General features: G+C 42.2%; 1 protein-coding gene across 5 annotated transcripts in view; it reads left to right on the top strand.

Moving 5' to 3' along the window:
- Positions 1–22,808, top strand: part of ptpn4a (protein tyrosine phosphatase non-receptor type 4a) — a 276,928-nt gene that overhangs the window by 165,575 nt on the left and 88,545 nt on the right. For all 5 annotated transcript variants that reach the window (XR_007262457.1, XM_048598845.1, XM_048598844.1 and 2 more), the window contains 2 exons: positions 6,030–6,093; positions 18,904–19,076. Coding sequence is in view for 4 of the 5 variants with exons in the window: in XM_048598845.1 (XP_048454802.1) it covers positions 6,030–6,093; positions 18,904–19,076 (237 nt within the window). In the remaining variant the exon portion in view is untranslated. The remainder of the gene's footprint in view (positions 1–6,029; positions 6,094–18,903; positions 19,077–22,808) is intronic.

The following is a 22,808-nucleotide window of genomic DNA, read 5'->3' as shown; positions in this document are numbered from 1 at the left end:
AGTTTGGACTTCTTTTCCTTTTGAGAAGAGAAGGTTCATCACCTCAGGTGACCTCCCATCCACAGCCTCCAACTTCACTGTTCACCAACCCCGCACTTCCCATTTCTATCTCCTCCCCAAAATCCACAAACCGGACTGCCCTGGTCGACCCATTGTCTCTGTCTCTGTCTCTGCCTGCTCCTTCCCCACCAAACGTATCTCCACTTATCTCGACTCCAGTTTCTCCCCCCGGGTCCAGGATCTCCCCACCAACATCAGTGACACCACCCACGCCCTCCACCTTCACCAAAACTTCCGATTCCCTGGTCCTTAACACCTCATCTTCATCACGGACATCCAGTCCCTACATACTTGCATTCCCCATGCAGATGGCCTAAAAGCCCTCCGCTTCTTTCTCTCCCGCAGGCCTGACCAGTCCCCCTCCTCCGACACCTTTATCCGCTTAGCCAAACTCGTTCTTACCCTTAACAACTTCTCCTTCAACTCCTCCCACTTCCTACAGGCAATGAGTACCCACATGGGCCCAAGCTATCCTTGCCTCTTTGTAGAATACGTGGAACAGTCCCTCTTCCGCAGCTACACTGGCCCCATCCCCCACCTCTTCCCCCGTTATATCGATGACTGTATCGGCACCACCTTGTGTTCCCATGAGGAGCTCGAACACTTCATCCAGTTTACTAACACCTTCCACCCCAACCTTAAGTTCACCTGGACCATCTCAGATATCTCTCTGTCCTTCCTGGACCTCTCTGTTTCCATCTCTGGCAATCACCTGGAAACTGATATCTATTTCAAGCCTACAGACTCCCACAGCTACCTAGAATACACCTCCTCTGACCCACCTTCCTGCAAGAATGCCATCCCCTATTCCCAACTCCTTCACCTCCGCCGCATCTGCTCCCGAGATGAGGCATTCCACTCCCGGACATCCCAGATGTCCTCGTTTTTCAAGGACCGCAATTTCCCTCAAGTGTTCGAAAACGCCCTCGACTGCATCTCTCTCGTTTCTCGCAACTCAGCCCTCTCGCCCCCTCCCCGCAATAACAACAAAGACAGAATCCCCCTCGTCCTCACGTATCACCGGATTCAACTCATCATCCTCCGCCACTTCCACCACCTGCAATCTGACCTCACCCTTATCTGCCTTCCGGAGGGACCGCTGTCTCAGTGATTCCTCATCCGCTCCATACTCCCCACTAGCCCCACAGGAAGTGCTACACCTGCCCCTACACCTCGCCCCTCAACCCCATCCCGGGCCCTAAGAAAAACCTTCCACATCAAGCAGATGTTCACCTGCACATCTGTAAATGTGGTATATTGTATCCGCTGTTCCCGACGTGGCCCCCTCTACGTTGGGGAAAGCAAGCAGAGGGTTGGAGACCACTTTGTGGAACACCTACGCTCGGTTCGTGACAAACGACTGCACCTCCCAGTTGCGAACCACTTCAACTCTCCCTCCCACTCCTTGGATGACGTGTCCATTCTAGGCCTCCTCCAGTGCCACAATAATGCCACCTGAAGGCTGCAGGAACAGCACCTCATATTTCACTTGGGAACCCTGCAGCCCAGTGGTCTCAATGTGGACTTCACAAGCTTCAAAATCTCCCCACTCCTGACCTCATCCCAAGACCAGCCCAGCTCGTCCCCACCTCCTTGATCTGTCCATCTTTTCTCCCACCTCACTGACCACCCCCCCCTCCCACTTCCTACCTACTAGCCTCATCCCTGCCTCCTTGACCTGTCCATCTTCCCTCAACTGACCAACCCCCATTCCAACTCCCTACCTACTCGCACCTTTACTGGCTCCATCCCAGTCTCCTTGACCTGTCTGTCTCCTCTCCACCTATCTGCTCCACCTTCCATCATCGCCTCCCCCTCTCTCTGTTTATTTCAGCGTCCCCTTCCCTTCCCCCATTTCTGAAGAAGGGTCCAGACCCGAAACGTCAGCTTTCCTGCTCCTCTCATGCTGCCTGGCCTGCTGGTTCATCCAGCTCTACACCTTGTTATCTAAGAGTAGAGTAGATTTGATTTTGTATTCAAAATCATGAAGGGTCTGAACAAAGTAGATAGAAACTGTTTCCATTGCTAGGTGAATTGGAAACCAGAGTGGTCATTAAGGTAATTGGCAAAAGAAGCTATAGCAACAAGTAAAGAAACTTTACATAACAAATAGTTGGTATATGGAATACACTACCATGTGAGTATAGTGGAGGCAGATTTAATCAAGGCATTCAGGAGGGATTGTAAGCCAGTGATGACAACTGGTTGACCAGGACTTTGAACAGTGGGATCAACAGTGTATCTGTATAGCTAATGGTATTATAGGATTGAAAAATAAACATGACTCACAGAGCAAATTAGGCTGTGTATTCAATATCAAATCAGAGTCAGAAGGGAAAATAGTGAGTGAAAGATTGTGAAACAACAACAGAAATTACTGTAGGAACTCTGCTGGTCTGGCAGCATCTGTGGAGAGAGACTGAAAGATTGTATTGACACAAAAAGTAAGAGTGTGCATTTTAAATTTGACATTCTAAAAATCTAAAATCATTTGCAACTTAGAAATGAAACTCTGTACTTGGAATTTTTGCTCTCTGGGTAAGAGAGGGTGATAGGTACACTCTTAACTATAACCATGTCATAAAAAGAGTACTGTGCTGTTAACTATCAGTTTTAGCATTCTGCAGTGCATTTACTGGGTAGTAAATGTGAAATTTGCAGTAACATTAAAGCAATCATGTAAACTTTCCTGCTCCTCTGCTGCCTGGCCCGCTGTGCTCCTCCAGCTCCACGCTGTGTTATCGCAGATAAGTACAAGATGTGTTTTCACACCACTGGAGGCAGTGAGACACTGATTATACAGCAATTTGTGGTGGTACATGCTTCACAACGTGTTTGGTCCTCATTAGAAATGGTGCATTAATAAAAGTGAGCATCATTCACGCAAGATCACTGCTACAAAATTTGGCTTTGATTACAAGGCTTCTATTTTTAAGAGTTTTGTAAGTCATTTATACAGGATCATGGATAGTCTGAATGCATTATTTAGTTTTAAAATTTGGCTTTTTCTAGTTCTTTACATTGCTTTAGTTGTCTTTCTTGCACCTATTTATTATCTCTCTTTCCTGCTGTAACCACCACCTGCACCCCACAAATGGAAAAATTAAATGTCCTGTTGTCGGTGAATCTATTAAGATAACCAGACTAGAATTCGGATCTCTTGGCTGAAATTTCATTTTCGGACTAAGAATTATCACGCGCGTTGTACATTGTTAGAAAGACACATACTAATACTGAGGGCCTTCTAGACCTTCATAGGATTTTTGCACTCACTTACTCAGTGCAAGCATATGTAACTTTCATACATTTGAATCTGGATAAGGCATACCTAATATATGTTGAACCGGGCTTATTTGAAAATGGCATTACACGTATAAAGAAAAATAACATTTCCCGGGGCCAAAGGGTTATTCAGGAGTAGTTATCATTTGATATACTGCTAGAAGCCCAGCTATACCTTCAAACAAGGCATTGCTTTTTCAGGGCTTTTTAGCAGTGCTATTACAACATAACAGAGGAAGTTCTTGTTCAATAATTTATAAAAATTGCTGTATGCGGGGACTTCAGTACAACCTGTGAAAGAGCAGGAAATTATTGATGGCAGTTACTGAGAGCAATTCCTCAACTTTCACAGTTAACTGCGCTTGTTTGTTTCTGCTTGAAAAAATTGGGCTGAATTACAAAAAAACTGAACGAGCAACCAACCATTAAAGCAATTACTACAGTGTTTATCATTTCAGGTATGTAGGTTAATTCATTTTTGCTCCTTGGTAATTAACTTCTTAAGTGTTAATAGTTTATGTTACGTCTCAGTGGGGTAGCATGCTGAAATCGAGCCTTGCTATTCCCAGAATGCCCTCAAAAAAAGTTAAAGATTTCGTAGAAGAATGCAAAATTCCCCAATTTACCTGTCATGTCGACCAGGTTGACAGCACCAACCAGGTTTCGGTACTTGACAAGAATTACTGTAAATAGATGAAAGCTACATGTAAATAACGATGAACTGTCAACCTATAATTCGACTAGTAGAAATGCTGACCTGTATAAAACTTCCACTACAAACACATGCAAACAGACACAAAATGAAGGATTGTTGTTAGACGTGAAGGAAAAATAACTGGGAGGTTTTTTGGCATTTCAATGGTCCCTGTTACACGATTTATTGAAATGATCCCTTTTGGCTTGTCACCACTTGCTGCTCCTCGATCCCTCTTCCGGTACTTTCTGTATCTCCTGCAAGCAAACAAGTGACTGGCTTACAACTTAGTCTCTGACTTATCGATTAAAAGACACATCTTAAAGCAAGTGGTGAGGGAAAATAAACTGGCTTTCTTCAGGTTTTGATTTCTTTTAACTGCAGAAAAACGGACAGAGCCTGTCTTTCAGAGATCAGATGGCTTTTGACTTCCTCCTTCACACCCATAACCTGTTCAGCTACCTGTAAGCTAATCGCATAAGCAGACAGAAGACCTTGGTCATCAACAACTGGTCACCAAGCCAAAGACCAATCATGTATTTATATGAGAGTAAACTCCTCTCCCTGAACCACAGCCACCAACTACGTCTTGAACAAAGAGCATTTAAAATAAGTGCTGGAAGCTCGCTTTTACAAAGTGTTAACAGCCTCTTCCACCATCTTTAGTTTTTAAATTAGTCCTTTTCCCATTTCAATCCACAATCAAAAATATGAAAGTAAATATACGGTTTTTACATTATTTTGAAAACTGTTTTGAAACAAATGTTCACTTAATAGGGTCAGTTGTGGCTTTCTCACCTTCGTGAGAAGGTCATAGATTTAAACCTCACTCTAGGACTGGAGTACATTATCCATGCTGACACTGCAATTCAGCAAATGCACTGCTGAGAGTAAAATATAAAGCCCTCTTTGCATTCTCAGGTGGCTGTAAAAGGTCCCCTTGCCTTACTCAAAGATGAGTAAGAGAGTTCTCCCTTGTCCTGTCAGATGTTTATCTTTACACCAACAAAATCAAAAAGGTTAGCTGATCACTTATTGGATATTGCAATTTGGTTACCATATTTTACTACATAGAAACATAAAGGAAAGGAGCAGAAGGAGGTCACTTGGCCCTTCCAATCTGCTCTGCCAGTCTTCATGATCGTGGCTGATCGTCCAACTTAATAGCCTAATCCTGCTTTCTCCCCATTACTTTTGATACCATTTGCCCCAAATACTATGTCTAGTAGCTTCTTGAATACATTCAATGTTTCGGCATCAACTACTTCCTGTGGTGAAGAATTCCACAGACTCACCACTCTTTGGGTGAAGAAATGTCTCCTCATCTCTGTCCTGAATAGTTTACCCCAAATCCTCATACCATTACCCCTGGTTCTGGACATACCCACCATCGGGAACATCCTTCCTGCAGCTACACTGTCTAGTCTTGTTAGAATTTTATAAATCTCAATGATATCTCCCCTCATTCGTCTGAACTCCAGCGAAAACAATCCCAACCTAGTCAATCTCTCCTCATACATCAGACCCGCCATTCCCAGAATCAGCCTGGTAAACCTTTGCTGCAATCCCTTGAGAGCAAGAGCATCCTTTCCCAGAAAAAGGATACCAAAATTGCACACAGTATTCCAGGTGAGGTCTCACCAAGGCCCTGTACAGCTGCAACAACACATCCCTGCTCCTGTACTCGCAACCTCTCTCAATGAAGGACAACGTACCATTTGCCTTTTTTAATGCCTGCTGCACCTGCATGTTTACCTTCAGCAATTGGTGCACAAGGACGCCCAGGTCCTGCTGCACACACCCCACTCCCAATTTACAGCTATTCAGGTTGCAAGTTTCTAACACTTCAAAAGTAATTAACTGGTTAATGCACTTTAGAATATCGTGAGACTGTAAAAGGTCTGAATTGTTTTTTTATATGTTAAAGTTAATGAGTGAAATTTCTCAAGAGACTTTGAATTATTGCTAATGCTAACTATCATCTTTAACGCAGGTTGAAGATTGTAAAAATATCATTTAAATGCAAACAATTCTTCATTCAGCTTAGAAGAGAATTGGTAAGTAAACTCTATTAATGATTTTAACTGTATTCCAGTAAGCATTAATCTATTTTTCCCTTATGTAAATTTATTTGCATGACCCCTTGTTCTCCTTGATGCACCTAATTGACACAATTTGTCAATAAGCTGCCTCTTGAATAGTCCAGAGGAGATTTTAATTGAAACTTGAAACTTGTACATTCAGCACATAAAGTCTGTCTGGAACAAAGGTGTCTTAACAGAAGGACAATTAGAATGATTCTTAGTTTATTATCTCAGCTGATGGTAACACTAGGCAAGTAAGATCCCAGGGTAAGACTGGCTTAATAGCTTATAAGTTTAATTTTTGCTGTTGGTTACTGTGGTGTTTAGCCACTGAACATGTTCACACAAAGGTGCCAAAGTTCTTAAAGAAAAGAACACAAGTTTATTACATGAAAGGAAAAAAAAACTATGTGATACAGTTTATAAAGATCTTATTCTGAGCAACAAGAACAATTCAACCCTTTTACTTGTGATATCCTTTCCAGATACTCAAACCTAGTGAAATACCTCACTTATTTTGCCTCTGTCATTCCTTACCTAATTTACTTTTCAAGTCTTGATGGCCAAGGAACTCCTTTGCAGCTCCAACAGCCTAAACCATTTCTCAGTTCTGACAGTTTGAAAACTTCTACACCCATTTTCTCATCTTGGAGACTTCATAAACAAAAACCGTTCTGCTGTGGTGAAACTTTTCTCCTGAACTGTAACATAATTCTCAACTAAACTCAAAAACTAGCTGTCCCAGGTTTGCTTGCTTGTATGTCATAAAAATTCAATGACTTCATCAGTTACCTTGACGTTAATGAGGTATCCTAGTAGACAGTTGACTGAAGTCACATGCTTTGGTATATTTACTCAAATGTTCCAAATGACTTTCTGATTACTTAAGAAAGAAAAACCTTAACAGATCTACCAAAATTCACATTACCAATAGTGATAAGATATCTGTGGACACGCTCCCCCTGTGCTTCTCAGCATTATACCATTTTTAAAAAAAACTTTATTATCTTGCCATGATCCATTACCTCCCGCTTCTCTTATGGAATCCCATTTCTCTCTTCTGCACCCACCTGGTCCAGTTGCTCAAAAGCTGTTTTTTCCCCCAGAGCCAACTATGTGGCCAAATTTTAGATCATGTTTAAACTACTTGATATGCCTCATAAACTTTGGCTGAAATAACCGACATCTACATTACAAAAATCAGGGACCCAATACAGAGCCTGGTTAGATCCAACTGCTTTGCGATCACAAAAAGACCCATCAACCATTACCTTTTGCTTACTACTGCTGAGCTAAATTTGAATCCACTTTCCTTTTAGATTATATGCATCTTTTGCTTTTATAATCAGCCTGCCATGCAGGATCTTGACAAATATCCTTGCTAAAATTCATATAGAGGACATCAAATCCACCTCTGTTTCCTCAGAAAAATCAAATTAGTCGGATGCAATGTTCTCAAGTCCATGCTGACTATCTTTGGTTTAAATGACTCTATATATGTCCTTCAGGGTTTGTTTTCATTTACAGGAGAATCACTGCCATGCACAGAGTTCTAGTGCTGCTTGTGCGCCCGGTTCAGTGTGTTGGCGTTATTGTTATCGGACTTAAAGGATATCAAGAAACATTTGATGACACCAGATACTGTAACAGTTGTGTAATACTCTTGAAAAAATCCTCCAACACTAGTTGCACACCTAGCTGTTCCATTATAGCTACAACACTGGCATCTACTCAACAAATGAAATTACCTGGGTATGTCCTGTCGACAAAAAAGTAGGACATATCCAACTTTAGCTAACTAGCACCATGTCAGTCTCATCTTAATCATAAGCCAAGTAATGGAGATGATACCTTAGTGGTATTATCACTAGACGATTAATCCAGAAATGGAGTCATAGAATTATACTGTACAGAAGAAGGCCATTCGACCCACATCTGTACTGGCTCCCAAAAGAGCTACCTAGCTATAGTCTCATTCTCTAGCCCCATATCCGTAGCCCTTAAAATTCATCTCTCTCAAATATATGTATCTGTCACTCTTGAAATTTCTCATGGGACCATCTCTACCACCATTCTTCCAGGCAGCACATTCCAAATCCTAACAACTCTGAGTAAAGAAGTTTTTCTTCATCTCACTCCTAACTCTTGCTGACAATCTTCACATTGTGATGTCTGATCACTGTCATAATAACCAGTGGAAACCAAATATCCTCTTTTACCCCATCAAAATTGTTCATAATTTTCAACACCTCAATAAGGTCACCTCTTGATCTTCTCTGCTCCAATGAGAATAAGCCCATTTCTCTCATCCTACCTTGTACCTAAAATCCCTGTGATGATCCTGGTAAATCTCCTTTTAAATAAGGTGGCTAGAACTGAACACCATACTCCAAATGTGGTCTGACCATATGCAGGTAATTTTCTGGGGACCCAGGTTTGAATCTGGCCATGAAGATGATAGAATTTGAATTTATATATAAAAAAAATTTGGAATTAAGAATCTAGTTACAACAGGTGTGTAACAAAAATGGATTTAGAACAGTTAGGTGGTTATTTTTGTCTGGCATGGACTCAGTGGTCTGAAGGACATTTTTCTGCGCTGTAAACATCTGACACTCTTCGATGGAAGGTGTTGTGGGTAAGCAACATGTACACAGCAATAAACTACCCGCTGATGCTCAGTTAATGTTCTGCAAGGGCCACTCAGTTCCTGACTTTATTGCAAAGAGGCGTAGAGAATAGGAGCAGAAGTGGGCCATTCGGATGTTAAAGCATGCTTCACTGTTCAGTATGATTGTGGCCGATCCTCTAACTCCGTACCAGCAGCTAGGAAAACTGATATTTATACTGAGGCTGAAGTTGGGGGAGGGTGGGTGTTGTGGGGAGGTAAATGGATAAGTGGAGATGGAGCCCAGAGACCGATATAAAAGGGGTAGGTAAACAAGGAAATCATGGACAGCAGGCCAGGACAGAAGAAAAGATGAATAGGTAATCATCAAGGCTAAAATGTGGGTGAATATGAGTGAAATGTACTGAATGCAACCCATATTGTGTGATAATAGGCCTAGAAGTATGTGAGAATTGGTGACTATGCTAAAAACAACGAATGTCATAACAGCGCCTGGTATGGGGTGGGTAAAAAAAAACATAGAAAGATTGGAACAGGCTCTAAGGTTATTGAACTCAATGTTGAGTCGTAGAGGCTGCAAGGGTCTCCAAGTAGAAAATGAGATGTTGTTCTTTGAACTTGTGCTGAGGTTCACCTGGAGCACTGCAGCAGGCTTGCGACAGAAATGTGGCACAGGGAATATGATGTGCCAGGTAACTGGAAACTCGGGGTCGTTTTTGTTGTCAGATTGCGGGTGGTCTTTCTGCAAAACGGTCACCCAGTCTGCATTTCACTTTTCCAGTGTCACCTTAATTCCACCCCCGCCTCCCCCCACACAACCGTTACCCATTCAAACGTATTCTCCCTCTGAACCATCTGCACTCTGTGCTATTAGATCCGAACCTGACTGTCATTCAGTTGCCAACAACGTTGGTGCTGTTGTCTGGCTTACTGAGCTCGACATTGTGGAGTCTGAGCGAAAGCTCTCAAGTGCCTCCTATCTCCCCCAGACCATGACTCACCATTGAGCATCAGGTCACAACTGAGACCAACCTCATCTGATGATCTCGCTCAGACAGTGTCCCAGCTCATAGTCCCTGAACCCCATTCAACCTTCTTCTGTCCTCTTCCCCAACATCTACAAACAACGCAGCCAGGGCAGACCCATTTTTTTTCTGCCCTGTGGAACTTATTTCTTCCTACCTCGACTCTTTTTTCCTCCCCTTGTTCAGTCCCTCCCACTCACGTGTGATTTTTCTGACACTGAATACGAGTTTCAAAATTTCCTGTTTGCAGATTTCAGCCTCTGTCTCTTCACCATGGGCATGAAATCCCTTTACACATTCATTGCCCTCAGGATGGTCTCAGATCCCTCCACTTCTTCCTGGAAAAAAGGCCTGAACTGGTCCACGTCTTCCTCCTTTTGCCTAGTCAGGCTTATCTTCATTTAAACAACTTCTTCTTTAATTCTTTTCACTTTCTTCAGATCAAAGGTGTGGCCATGGGTACCTGCATGGACCCTGTTATACCTATCTCTTTCTGGGGTTTGTGTGACATTCCTTGTTCCAGTCCTACTCGGGTCCTTCCTCACAATTCATTGAATGAATGATGATTTATTGTCACTTGTACTCTACAATGACCAACACGGTAAAATACAGTGAAAGCTTCAACTGTTGCTACGATCTGGCATCATTTGAATGCTTCAAGAATGAAAAGACAAAGCTGAGAGAAAATACATCTTCACTCTGCTGTCTCCACCATGTGTGCTGAGCCCTGAACCAGTTGACCAAAAACACCCTTGCCGCAATCTTGGTACCGTCTCTTCATCGTTGAGCCAACCCTGCTGACTAGCCAACCGTGCTGGACCCACGCTTGCCATGCAACCAGTAGCCCCAGTTCCACTGCCGCCTTACCGACAACCAGGAGACCCCAGCTCCGGGCCTACCACAACCAGGAGTCCCTGGCTCTATTGAAGCTGCAATTTCCACAATGCCTGGAGTCCCCTCTATGAGCATACCACTACATCACTTCTTCAGCCACCACCTCGCTGACACCTGGAGTCCCCACTCCAGGCCCACCACATTCAGGAGTCCCTGGCTCTACTGCCAGGCCAGGCCGCTACCTCACCATGAAACCCAGTCTGGTCGCTTCTCTCCTTGATGCCACAACCAACAGGAAGAACACAAAAGAAATAGAAGACAAAAAGGGTAAGGGAAGAAGCAGCCACCTGGAGTGGATGGGCTCAGGAGCCAGAATGCCTACCCTGCTGGCATTGCCGATACGGATTTTTCTGGTACATAGATGACATATTCTGTGCTACTTCTTTCTCTTGTTGTGAACCAGTAAATTTATCAATTTCCTTCTAATTTCCATACTGCCCTCACGTTCACTTGGTCCATCTCTGACAACTCTCTTGCCTTTCTCGACATCTATTTCCATTTGTGGTGTTAGGCTGGCCACTAATATAGACTGTATAAACCCACCAACTCTCACAGGTACTTTGACTAGACATGCTCACATTCTGCCTCATGTAAGGAATCTGTCCCACGACCACAGGTTTCCAGTTGCCTGCCACTTCAACACACCACCATGTTCCCTGGCCAACATTTCCTGTTGCATGCCTCCTGCAGTGCTCCACTGAGCCTCAGTGCAAGCTCAGAGGACAAGATCTCAATTTCCGCTTGGGGACCCTACAGGCTCTACGACTGAACATAGAGTTCAGTAACATTAGAGCCTGATTCAATCCATCATGGTTTTTACTCACCTGACACCCCATAATATTTTAACAGCTAGTGTTGTACTTTTACCACAATCACCTATTCTGAAGTACTCCTCAGCCTGTTATCACATCTTCCTATCACTTATTTGGCTTTTCCCCTGTCCTGACCTGCTATCCACAATCTCTTTGTCTGCCTACCCCTTTCATGTCTCTATCTCGGGACTCCATCTGCACCCCACCTTCCCAAAAAAACTTCGGCTTCAGCATAAATATCACTTTTTCCTAGCTGCGAACAGTTCTGATGAAGGGTCACCAGACTAGGAACTGCTTTCTAACTCTGCTTTCTGCCCAGACCTGCTGAATTTCTCCAGCAATGTTTTTTTTCTGGCTAGTATTCAGGCTTGGGTTGATGAGTAACCAGTAACATTCATGCTGAACAAGTGCCAATTAATGACTGTTTTGAACAAGAGAGAATGTAACCAACTCCCTGTGATATTCAATGGCATTAGCATCCCTGAATTCTGAACTACCAGCATTCTAGGGTTGCTATTGACCAAAAGCTGAACTAGACTAACTGTGCAAACACCGAGGTGACAACAATTGCCTTAGCCTGGATTAATGCATGCACTCATTTTTGCTATCACAGAGACATGGCTGAAAAACGGACAGGGTTGCGAACTTAACATTCCAGGCTATCAATGTTTTGGATGAGACAGAGGAGGGAGCAAAAGAGGTCAAGGGTGGCGGAATGTTGCATTACTGATCAGGGATCATATCACAGCTGTGTTGAAGGAGGACCCCCTGGAGGGATCTTGCAGTGAGGCATTGTGGATAGAGCTCAGGAATAGAAGGGTGAAATCACAATGCACCCAGCTGCCATCGGGAAAATAGAGGAAAGAGATATGCGTACAAATTCTGGAAAGATGTGAAAGTAACAGGGTTGTTGTGGGTGATTTTAACTTCAGCTGTATGACTAGATCTCCAGTAGTCCTATGGGTTTGGATGGGGAAACATTTTGTCAGGTGTGTCCAGGAGAGTTTTTTGAAACAGTATATGGATAGTCCAACAAGGGAGGAAGCCGTACTGAACCTGGTATTGGGAAATGTGTCTGGCTAGGTGATCAAAGTTTCAGTGTGGGAGCATTTTAGGAATAGTGACCATAATTCCATAGGTTTTTCATTCCTAATGGATAAGGACAAGAGTGGATCTCAGATGAAGTTGCTGAACCAGCAGAAGGCCAACTATAACCGAATTAGGCAAGAATTGGAGAATGTGGATTGGGAGCGGCTGTTTGAGAGTAAATTCAAATCTGACATGTGGGAGTCTTTTAAAGACCAGTCAGAGTTCAGGACAGGCATGTTCCTGTGAAAATGAAGGACAGGAATGGCAAGGTTTGAGAACCTTGGATGATGGGAGAAATTATCAGCTTAGTTCAAAAAAAAGCATACCTAAGGTCTAGGCAACTAAAATCAAGGTCCTTGAAGAATATAGAGAAAGTAGGAAGGAGCTCAGATGGGGAGTTGGGAGGGCCAGCAGGGTTAAGGAGAATCTCATGGCATTTTATACAAATATTAGGAGCAAGAGGGTAACTCGGGAAAGAGTAGGCCCACACAAGCATAAAGGAGGGAGGTTATGTGTGGAGCCACAGGAAATGGATGAGGTCTTTAATGAGTACCTTACATCGGTATTGATCAAAGAGAGGGACGTGAGGGATGTTGAGGTTAGGGAAAGGTGTGTGAATACTCTTGGGGAGGTCAACAGAATGGAGGAGGAAGTGTTGGGTGTCTTGAAATGTATTAAGGTGAACAATCCCCCAGGGCCGGTTGGGAACTCTCCCAGGATAGTCTAGGAGGCAAGGGAGGAAATAGCTGGGGCCTCTTTGCATCCTCTTTGGCCTCAGGTGAGGTTCCAGAAGACTGGAGAATGGCCAATTTTGTTTCTTTAAGATGGGAAGCAGAGACAATCCAGACAATTACAGGCCGGTGAGCCTGACATCAGTGATAGGAAAGCTGATGGAGAAGGTAATGAGAGACAGGATTGATTAGCTTCCAAATGTGAATAGACTTGTTAGTGATAGGCAGCATGGGTTTGTGCAGGGAAGGTCATGTCTGACCAATTTGATTTGAGTTTTTTGATGAGTGAAGGGTAATGGGTGTTGTCTACATGCACTTTAGTAAGGCATTTGATAAGGTACCTCATGGGAGGCGGATATAGATGGTATAGTCTTGTGGGATCCAGGGTGAGTGGCTAGATCAATACAAAACTGGCTTGGTCATAGAAGACATAGAGTAGCAGTGGAACGGTGCTTTGAAGAATGGAGATCAGTAACTAGTGGTGTTTTGCCCGGATCAGTGCCAGGACCTTTGTTTATAATATATATAAAAAGTATGGAGGAAAATGTAGGTAGTCTGATCAGTAAGTTTGCAGATGACACCAAAATTGGTGGAGTTGCAGGATGTAGATAGGTTGCAGATTTAGGCAAAGAGTGGCAGATGGAGTTTAATCTGGGCAAATGCAAAGTGATGCATTTTGGAAGATCAAATTCAAGTGCAAATTATATAATAAATGGAGAACCCTTAGGAGCATTGACATAGGGGGAACTGGGCATTCAGGTGCACAAAAGTTGGCAAATTATGTTACAGCTATACAAAAGTTTAGTTAGGTCACATTTGGGATATTGCATGCAGTTCTGGTCGCCGTGCAACCAGAAGGGTGTGAATGCTTTGGAGAGGCTACAGAGAAGGTTTACCAGGATGTTGCTTGGTCTGGAGAGTTTTAGTTATGAAGACAGGTTGGATAAACTCCAGATTGTCTTTCACTGAAAAGGTGAAGGCTGAGGGGAGACCTAATAAAGGTCGTCAAAGCAGATTGATTTTATTGTCACGTGTACCGAAATATAGTGAAAAGCTTTGTTTACGAGTGGCACAGGCAGATCACAGCAAACGAAGGACGTACAGATCAAAAAGTCTTAGAGGCATACAGGTTACATTATTTGAGGCTAGAATCCATTCAACAGTCTGATACCGGCTGGAAAGAAGCTGTTCCTGAACTTACTTGCGTGTGTTCAGGTTTCTGTATCTTCTGCCTGACAAAAGAGGTTGTGGGAGATCATTACCATGGTGCAATTGGTCTTTGATGATGATGGCTGCATTTCCGCGGCAGCAAGCCGCATAAATAGAGTCCGTGGATGGAAGGTTGGCTTCCGTGATGGTCTGTGCTGTGCACACCACCTTGTGTATTTCTTATGGTCCTGGGCAGACCAGTTGCCATGCCAGGCCATACAGTATGCTTTCAATGGTGCATCTGTAGAAGTTGGTGAGGGACCTTATGGACATGCCAAATTTCCTGAGTTGCCTGAGGAGGAAGAGGCGTTGTTGTGCCTTCTTGACTGTCCCACTTACGTGGGAAGCCATAGATAGGAACAAGATAGGGTGGATAGTCAGAGGCTTTATCCCAGGGTGGAAGAGGGTACAAGAGGGCACAGGTTCAAGGTGAGAGAGGGAAAGTGCAGCGAAAAGTTTTCATATAGAGGGGTGTTGGGTGCCTGGAATGCACTACCAGTGGAAGCAGGCACGTTAGCAACGATTAAGATGTTTCTTGATAACGCATGAACTGGAGGCAAACGGAGGAATAGAACCACACATGGGCAATAATTAGCGGGCCTAAATAAGGATCGGGAACCGATGCAGGTATGGTGAGTTACAGGGCTTGTTCCTGCTCTGTATTGTATTGTATTGTATTGAATTGAATTGTGTAACGGATCAGAATCCAGAAACTCTGTGCTAGTAACTGTCCTCCTGAATCCTCAAATCCTGTCCAATGTCAGAATGAATATAGATCCAACGATACTTAAGAAGCTCAACACCAGGAAATACTATCCCACTGAGTGAGCTCTCCATACACCACCATAAACATTTTGCTTCCCCCATCACCAATACTGTGGCTTCAATTTGCACATTTAAGGTTCACTCACCAAATCTCTGTTGGCAGTACCATCCAAACCCACAACCCCTATCACTTATCTTGGCGGGGGGGGGGGGGTCGAGAGCAGCAGATGCATGGGAGGACCACCACCACCACCTGCAAGATCCCTCCAAACCACACATCGTCTTCAAGCGGTGTACCTAGACCAGGCGAGCAGCAGCAGTTCAAGAAGGCATTTCACCACCAATTAAGCTAAAGATTTAATTTAAGAGCAGTTCAAGATGAGCCACAAATACTGGCTTAGTCAACAAACAGCCGCATCCCATAAAGGAATAAACAAAATAAAAGTTCAGAAATTGGATTTATTTCTTAATTTTTGATTATTGGAGTTAGTCTTTGGTATTATTTTTGTAACATTTAGGATATGTCACCTATAAAATTTGTTTGACACAAATATTGAATTGCTATTAGTGTTTGATAGTGTATGTCTTGAAGGTATTGCTGTTTTACTGGCCAACTGTTATGAGTTGAAGACTAAAGAGAAATGAAGACCCTAACTTTTTTTCTTTTTACAATTGATTATCAAATGTGTCTTTAAAGAAAAAATACTTTCTCCTATTTGCATTCCAGTGCACTGAATCATTAAATCAGTGCCGCTGACATTGTGTATCCACACTGCATTGGAACAAGACGTTGATGCCTCTATCATTGTGAGCCCATTGTTGCAGCCTCGCTGAACACCCTGCTTGCTGATCTCCTCGCTGCAGCCCTCTGTAGCCTGCTTGTCGCTTTTCTCAATGCCCTGTTCGCCACCTGGCTTGTCACATCACGGAGTGAGGCAGTAGGTGAGACAGTGTGGGCTGTTACTTAGAGCCCCTGTGATCAACAGTTTTATAGTTAGTTTCAGGATCATCACTAAATTTATTGCTACATAATATAATCTTAACACTTTTAAGTATGAAGCTGTTACACCAGTCCTACGAAGTGATGTCACGTGAATTGAGTGGCTCCCTGCAGTTCCATGGTAGTAAACCCAGCCTTCCTTTGGAAGCAACCATAGTCTCATTTGTTTCATTTATGAAAATGTTGCACAGAATGTTCCCTATGGGTTCTGTACTGCATTGTTGATTGTGGGTTATAACTTGAAGCTGGAGATTTTCCACATATGCTGTTGAAGAAATAGATTAGTTCCTCTGGTGTCATTGAAATGCAAGTCTATGAAAAGGTTGTAGGCACAAGGAAGAATGCAAGACTAGAAAGAAGTTGCATGACAAATGAGGTAAGATTTTGTCAAAACCCACTTTATTTAGTCACTTCAGAGTCGAAGTAACAAACTGGGCTGCAAGTGAATTGTGGTTTTGAAAAAGAATAAATTTCAAGCAACATTAAGTCACTGGACAGCATGAGCCTTAATTATTCAGTATAGAAACTGAATTCTAGAAATAGCTTGCTGATCGAAATTTGTGCAAGTTGCAATATGATGTTCAGGGTGGTACATTAGGAAGTCTACAAATAGACATAACCATTTTACAAGACAGATCAGCCAGTTTGTTTTTGCATGACATTTTGGCCTCCTAATGAGGATTTGCTCTCTATCTTCTGAGACTGAAATGCAGAGTATAATTCAGCTTTAATGTATTTGACTAGTAACTTGGCAAAACTTATTTTATAACTAGAACCTATATAACAGATATTTGTGAAATCATTCCTAAATGAAAATTAAGATTGCAGAATTAACATTATTTAGCAATTTTTAATGACCAGAACATTTTAATGAAACATTAGTTTTTCTCTGTTTGCTTGACTCAAATGAAAATTTGCAGCTTCTTTCTATGTTAATAGAAAATCATTAGAACAATCAAACTATGATCTTTTATTATGAATGTTGTACCTGATTATGATCAATAATTGATGTGAGTATGCTGGTGTTTATCAATGCTTTGATACTGAAGTCTATGTTCTACATTTTGTATTCTTCTAAATCGGCTGAAATTGTAATGGATCTATGAAGATGAGATTTATGCTATTGACATGCTTATTTGGATATTTAATTTGGTAAAATTACAACTTTAATTAAGTCCTTGAGGAGAAGTTCCATATAAATCTTTATTTTAAAAAGCCTGTCATTAAAGCATGGTAAATGTTGGTCAGATATGATGTTTGCAGAGTGTGATCTGCACATTTTACTTCATATTGTAGGGGACATTCCTAGACAACTTATAGAATCATTAGTTTTTAAAGCTATTTAACTTTTAAAATCTGAGTCTGTACATAATTTGAAGGACCAGGTTTCAAGTGAGGGTTATTAAAAGACTCAGTTTATGTATTGTAACTTCTATGGAACAGGTCTTTAGAAGTTATCAAGTACTGTAAGGAGATAAGGACAGAAAGCCAGTTGACTTCCATCCATTATAAAGGGAATGAATCAACAGGAATTTATTTTTATAGACCATACTGCTGAGAGAGGCATCATAGATCGATTCCCCTACTTTGTGGTTGCGTATATGTTCAATTCATTGAAGTGAATAAAAAGGCTGCAAAGATGATCTCTGAAAAAAAATACAAATTCCACACAGAAATAAAATAATATCTTATGGATGTTAGAACCTGAAAAACATTTGCATAGAAAATATACTGATATCCCTCAGAATCTGAAAAGGAAACAAGTTAACATTGCCTGTTGATTGTTGCTTTTAATTAATTATAACTATCTGCATGGAAGCTAAAAGCTAGACTCTCTCATACTAAAGTATTTATATCAAAGGGAACTGTAAGATCAGCATTCAACACATATCTTGTACTGGTCATTATCTTGTCTCTAGTTGCTTTGCCGTTATGTACATCAAGCAAATAATCTTGATGCATTTGAAGGGATGCTTGCAGTATGCATGAAAGAAAGGGAAATAGTGGGAAAGCATTAGGATGGGAAGTGGTGATTAGAGTGGGAGGTGGTTTGTGTGAAATGTGAACACTGGTGTGTATCAGTTAAACTAAGCAACTTGTTCCCATGTTGCTGATGCTAATTCTGTTGCTGCTTTTTACATTTGATTTGTACAGATTCATGTAACCCTAAAGGAAACGCAAGAATTGCTATGACAGATCTTAACGGTGACCACTTTAAGTCAATCTGACAAGTATGCTTCAGGTTAGGGCTACTGCACAAGAGCAGTGCATTGGAATCTGGTGGGGATAACACATACTAAGCTCAAAAAAAGCTAATATTGTTGATGTAAGCCTTGCCCTGCAAATAGCCAGGAGATTGGGAAGTTTTAATACACAGGTGTTCTGCGTTTCGCATATTGATTCTTGACTAACAAATTTGTGAACAGGTTTGCTAAACCTTTCAAAATGTTTGTGCTTAAGATCCCAGAATGCATGTTTTATATGAAAAGTCAATTAATCATGTTGCTCCAGTGGAATTTTCTATTGCACTAGACTGCCAGTTTTTTGCCATTGCTAACCAAACTGAACAGAGGTTCTAAAGATATATTTGTATTTAGTCCATTAACTTTGTCAACTTCTTCCCTGTCAGCATGACTCAAGAGAAACATTACTAGGTTTTAATATGGGAAACTACCGCGCTTCTAAGAACTTGTGGAAGGCTTGTGTGGAGCATCATACATTCTTCCGACTAGAAAGACCACTACCTCCACAGAAGAACTTTTTTGCACATTACTTTACATTGGGTTCAAAGTTTCGATACTGGTAGGTGCTAAAGATTTATCACTTTTTAGTTCAGCTGTTCAAGTTCCACAGTAAAATACTCAGATTTCAGCTTTTCATAGAATCACTGAAATTTAAAGCAAGGAAAGCAGTCATTCAGTCTGTCATACTTTGAAAAAGCAGTCTTGCTTCATCCACCAGCCTTGTATTTTCCTTCAAGAATTCTTCAACTTCAAGTACTTCTTGACTCTTAAAATTATTTATGGAAATACATTCCATTAATATCAGGGAAACATTCCAGGTTGTCCCCTCTAGATATTTTCTAGTGATTTTCAATCCATGGCAGCTAATCATTTGAGTTGGAATAATTTTCCCTATTTATCAAAACCTCATCACTTCAAATTTCTCTTTAACCTGTGTAACCTCTGTGTTCTAAGAAGAAAAGTCCAACTTTTCCAACTTTTCCAACTTCTCCTTTATAACTGAAATCTTTCAGTATCCATAACATTCTAATGACCTCTTATGTACTTTTTCTTTTGGTCTTTATACATTTCTAGAAGTGTGGTGCCTAGAGTTATTATCTGAACTCCAGCTGAGGACTTTATTGATTTATAAAGCCCACCAACCAGCCCATTGCTTTTAACTGCTATTACAACTTACCCTGCCACCATTAAGGATTTCTGCATTTGAACAGCAAGTTCCCCACTCATCTACACCTTTCAAAGTGTTGTCATTCATAGTACAATTTCTTCTCATGTTACTGGATCACTTCACATTTTAATGCATTGAGCTTTATCTAATCAGGCTTCCATCTACTTCACAAGTCATCCTGAATCCTATAAATATCTTCAACATGATGAACAGCTTTGCCAAGTTTCTACAAACTTTATAATGCTGCTGCCTGCACTCAAGTCTAGGCTATTAATAAAATTGCAAAGTCTAACAGCCAAAATTGACCCTTGGAGAACTGCCTCCAGATTAAAAGCCATCGATCAATCACCACCTTTTGCTTTCTCTCCATTCTGCAATTTTCCCTTGAGATCGAGGGTATCCATCCACTTTATAAGCTTCCTTTGTAATATTTTCTCATAGTTCTGGAAGTTATCATCTACAAGGTGCTGCACTACTTTGATCAACCTTCTATGCTACCTTATTAAATTATTCATTCAAGGCTGATATGCTTCGCCCATAAGTTCATGCTGTTATTGATCAACCCATGACTTTGCAAGTAGAAGCTTGTTTTGTCCCTGATGTTTTACAATAATTTTGCTACCGCAGATGTTAGCCTGTAATTTCCCAGTTTACCAGACTCTACCTTCTTGAATAGTTGTATAACATTATCTGCCTTCCGGTCCTCTAATATTCCCTGTACCTTGGGAGGTTTCAGATTTTTGACTGATACCCCTTCTGTTTCTGAATCTGCTTTCTGGACCCTTCAGCAATATTTAATTTGTCTTTTTAATATAGACCCAAGTTGCCAAAACAATAACATTTTTAGAATTCGTGCATGGACTGTTGCTGAGAAACTTTTGCTGAGTAAAATAATACAGAAGTTAACATTTAGAAAACAAAGTTGTCTAGATGTATTCAAAATCAACAATGGATTAATTCTGTGTACTGCTCCATATACGAAGAAACTAACCTTTATTTAATATTGGGTTTGCAATAACTCCACAAAGGCCCCTATCCATAACCAAGTCACCCTTAATTTACACGTGCATAGTACATGATACTGACCCAGCTAGCTCAGCACCAGCTCCTAGATTAAGCAGAACCCATGACATTCCTGTTTATTTCTGTCAGGCAGGGCTCCCTGATTTGGGGCTGCTAACCTGGTCCAATCAGGGAACTCATTCTGTGAGGTCCACCTGGCTGACCTCATTCCAATCACTACATCCCTCCCCCTCTAAGACTGGGGACGTAGGGCTGTTCCTTTTCCTGTAGCTTCTCCTGGAGTATTTTCACACCAGGTCTGGTTCCTTTGGCTCTGCCTCGGATACTGGGAGCATGAAGTGGACTGTGGCCCACCTCCTGTGCGGAGCGTCTCAGCCAAGGTCCATCTTCAGGTGGTAACTGCTTCGAAGCTGCGACATCTGCTGTGTCCATCTCATCCCCAGAGGTTTCTTAGGTGCTAGGCGGAGGGGAAGAATCCACAGGTTCTGACAACTTTGCTGGAAGTTCTGAGGGGCTGGGTATGCTTTGCTCCTGCCCCGTTTGAAAGTTTTTGGCTTTCATGTGATCCACCTGTATGTTCAGGACTGCCTCTCCTACCGAACTTTGAACATCATGGAACTTGAACTCCTGTCAACCATGCCTCTTGCCCGTGCAGGACCATTCCCATGGTTTTGACACCAAACTTCATCCACAAAGTAAACTTCCTTTCTTGCTTCAAGAAGTCTTGCATCCAGTAGTGGCGTTCCTGATGCTGTTTCACCACCAACACACAGGCGGACGGGCATACTTCAACCTGCTGCAGAGTCTTCTCCCCATTAGCAACTCCACTAGAGCTATCCCTGCAGTTGTATGAGGGGCGGTCCCATAATCAAAACAGGAACTGAGACAGTTTCGTATGGAGTGAAGCTGTAGGCTGTTTCTTTCAGACTGCCTTCAAAGTTCAGATTGTTCTTTCTGCCAGACCATTGGATATTGGATGATATGGAGCTGTCCTTGCATGTCGCATGCCATTCAACTTCATGAAGTACTCAAATTCCCGGCTGGTAAATGATGGCCTTTCTCTCCAGGAGTCTGTGTATTGCAAAAGATAGTCACAACTTTTCAATCCTCATCGAGGATTGTGTTTGATGAGTTAACTCTTTGCATGTCGAACCACTTTGAAAGAGCAGCCACAATGGCGAATAACAAAGAGCCCATGAAAGGACTGACATAGTTGACGTGTAACCAAGTCAAGTTTTACCTGGTCATTCCCACAAATGTGGGGGAGCTGCTGGCAGTAAATTTTGTCCTTGTTGGCATTTTCTGCACTGCCCCACCAACACGGCTATGTTGATATCCAGTCCTGGCCACCAGATGTAGTTTTTTGCCAACATCTTCATTTTGGAAAGCCCTGGATGACCCTGGTGGAACTTAGACAGTATCTGGTGGCGACCTTTGTTCAGTACAATCACTCTCACTCCCCATAATGATATTCTGTCCTCTGTTGTGATCTGGTCTCGCCGGGACTAGAAAGTTTTCAATTCTGGTCGTGATGGTCATTTTGTTTCCCCCAACACCAGCTTTAGTTTTGCCAGGATGGGACCTTTTTTGTGTCCACAGTCTGATATTATCAGCGGTGACCGGAAGGGTGTCCAGAAAGTTTAAAACCAGATCAGACTCTACTAGTGGCAGGATTATTACAAATAAAGGTATTGGTGGAACTTTTCACACTAAAGAGGACTGCCAAACCTTTCTTCTCTATCTGAACGTATCTTCATTCGGCATCAGCCAAAGTCTGGGCAGCATACGCCATAAGGTATTCCTCTCTGCTGGCCACCAGTGAGTCATCCCTACCCAGAAACTGTAAGGGCAGACATTGCACGTCAGCACCATATCTTGCTTGGCATCATAGTGTGCCAACACCTTAGGCGATGATAGCTGCTGCTTCACTTACCTGAAGGCTACATCTTGGCAATGAGACCATTTCCAAGGTTGACCCTTTTTTCAGTAGCAGATGAAGGGTGCCAGGATGGAGGCCACGTTACATATGAGCTGTCAATAATAATTCACCAAACCAAGTAAAGCCCTAAGCTCCAGTGCAGTTGTGGGAGCTGGGGCACC

Source organism: Rhincodon typus, chromosome 7 (assembly GCF_021869965.1).
Source record: "Rhincodon typus isolate 14 chromosome 7, sRhiTyp1.1, whole genome shotgun sequence".
NCBI lineage: Eukaryota > Metazoa > Chordata > Chondrichthyes > Orectolobiformes > Rhincodontidae > Rhincodon > Rhincodon typus.
This window is presented reverse-complemented; position numbering and strand designations above follow the sequence as displayed.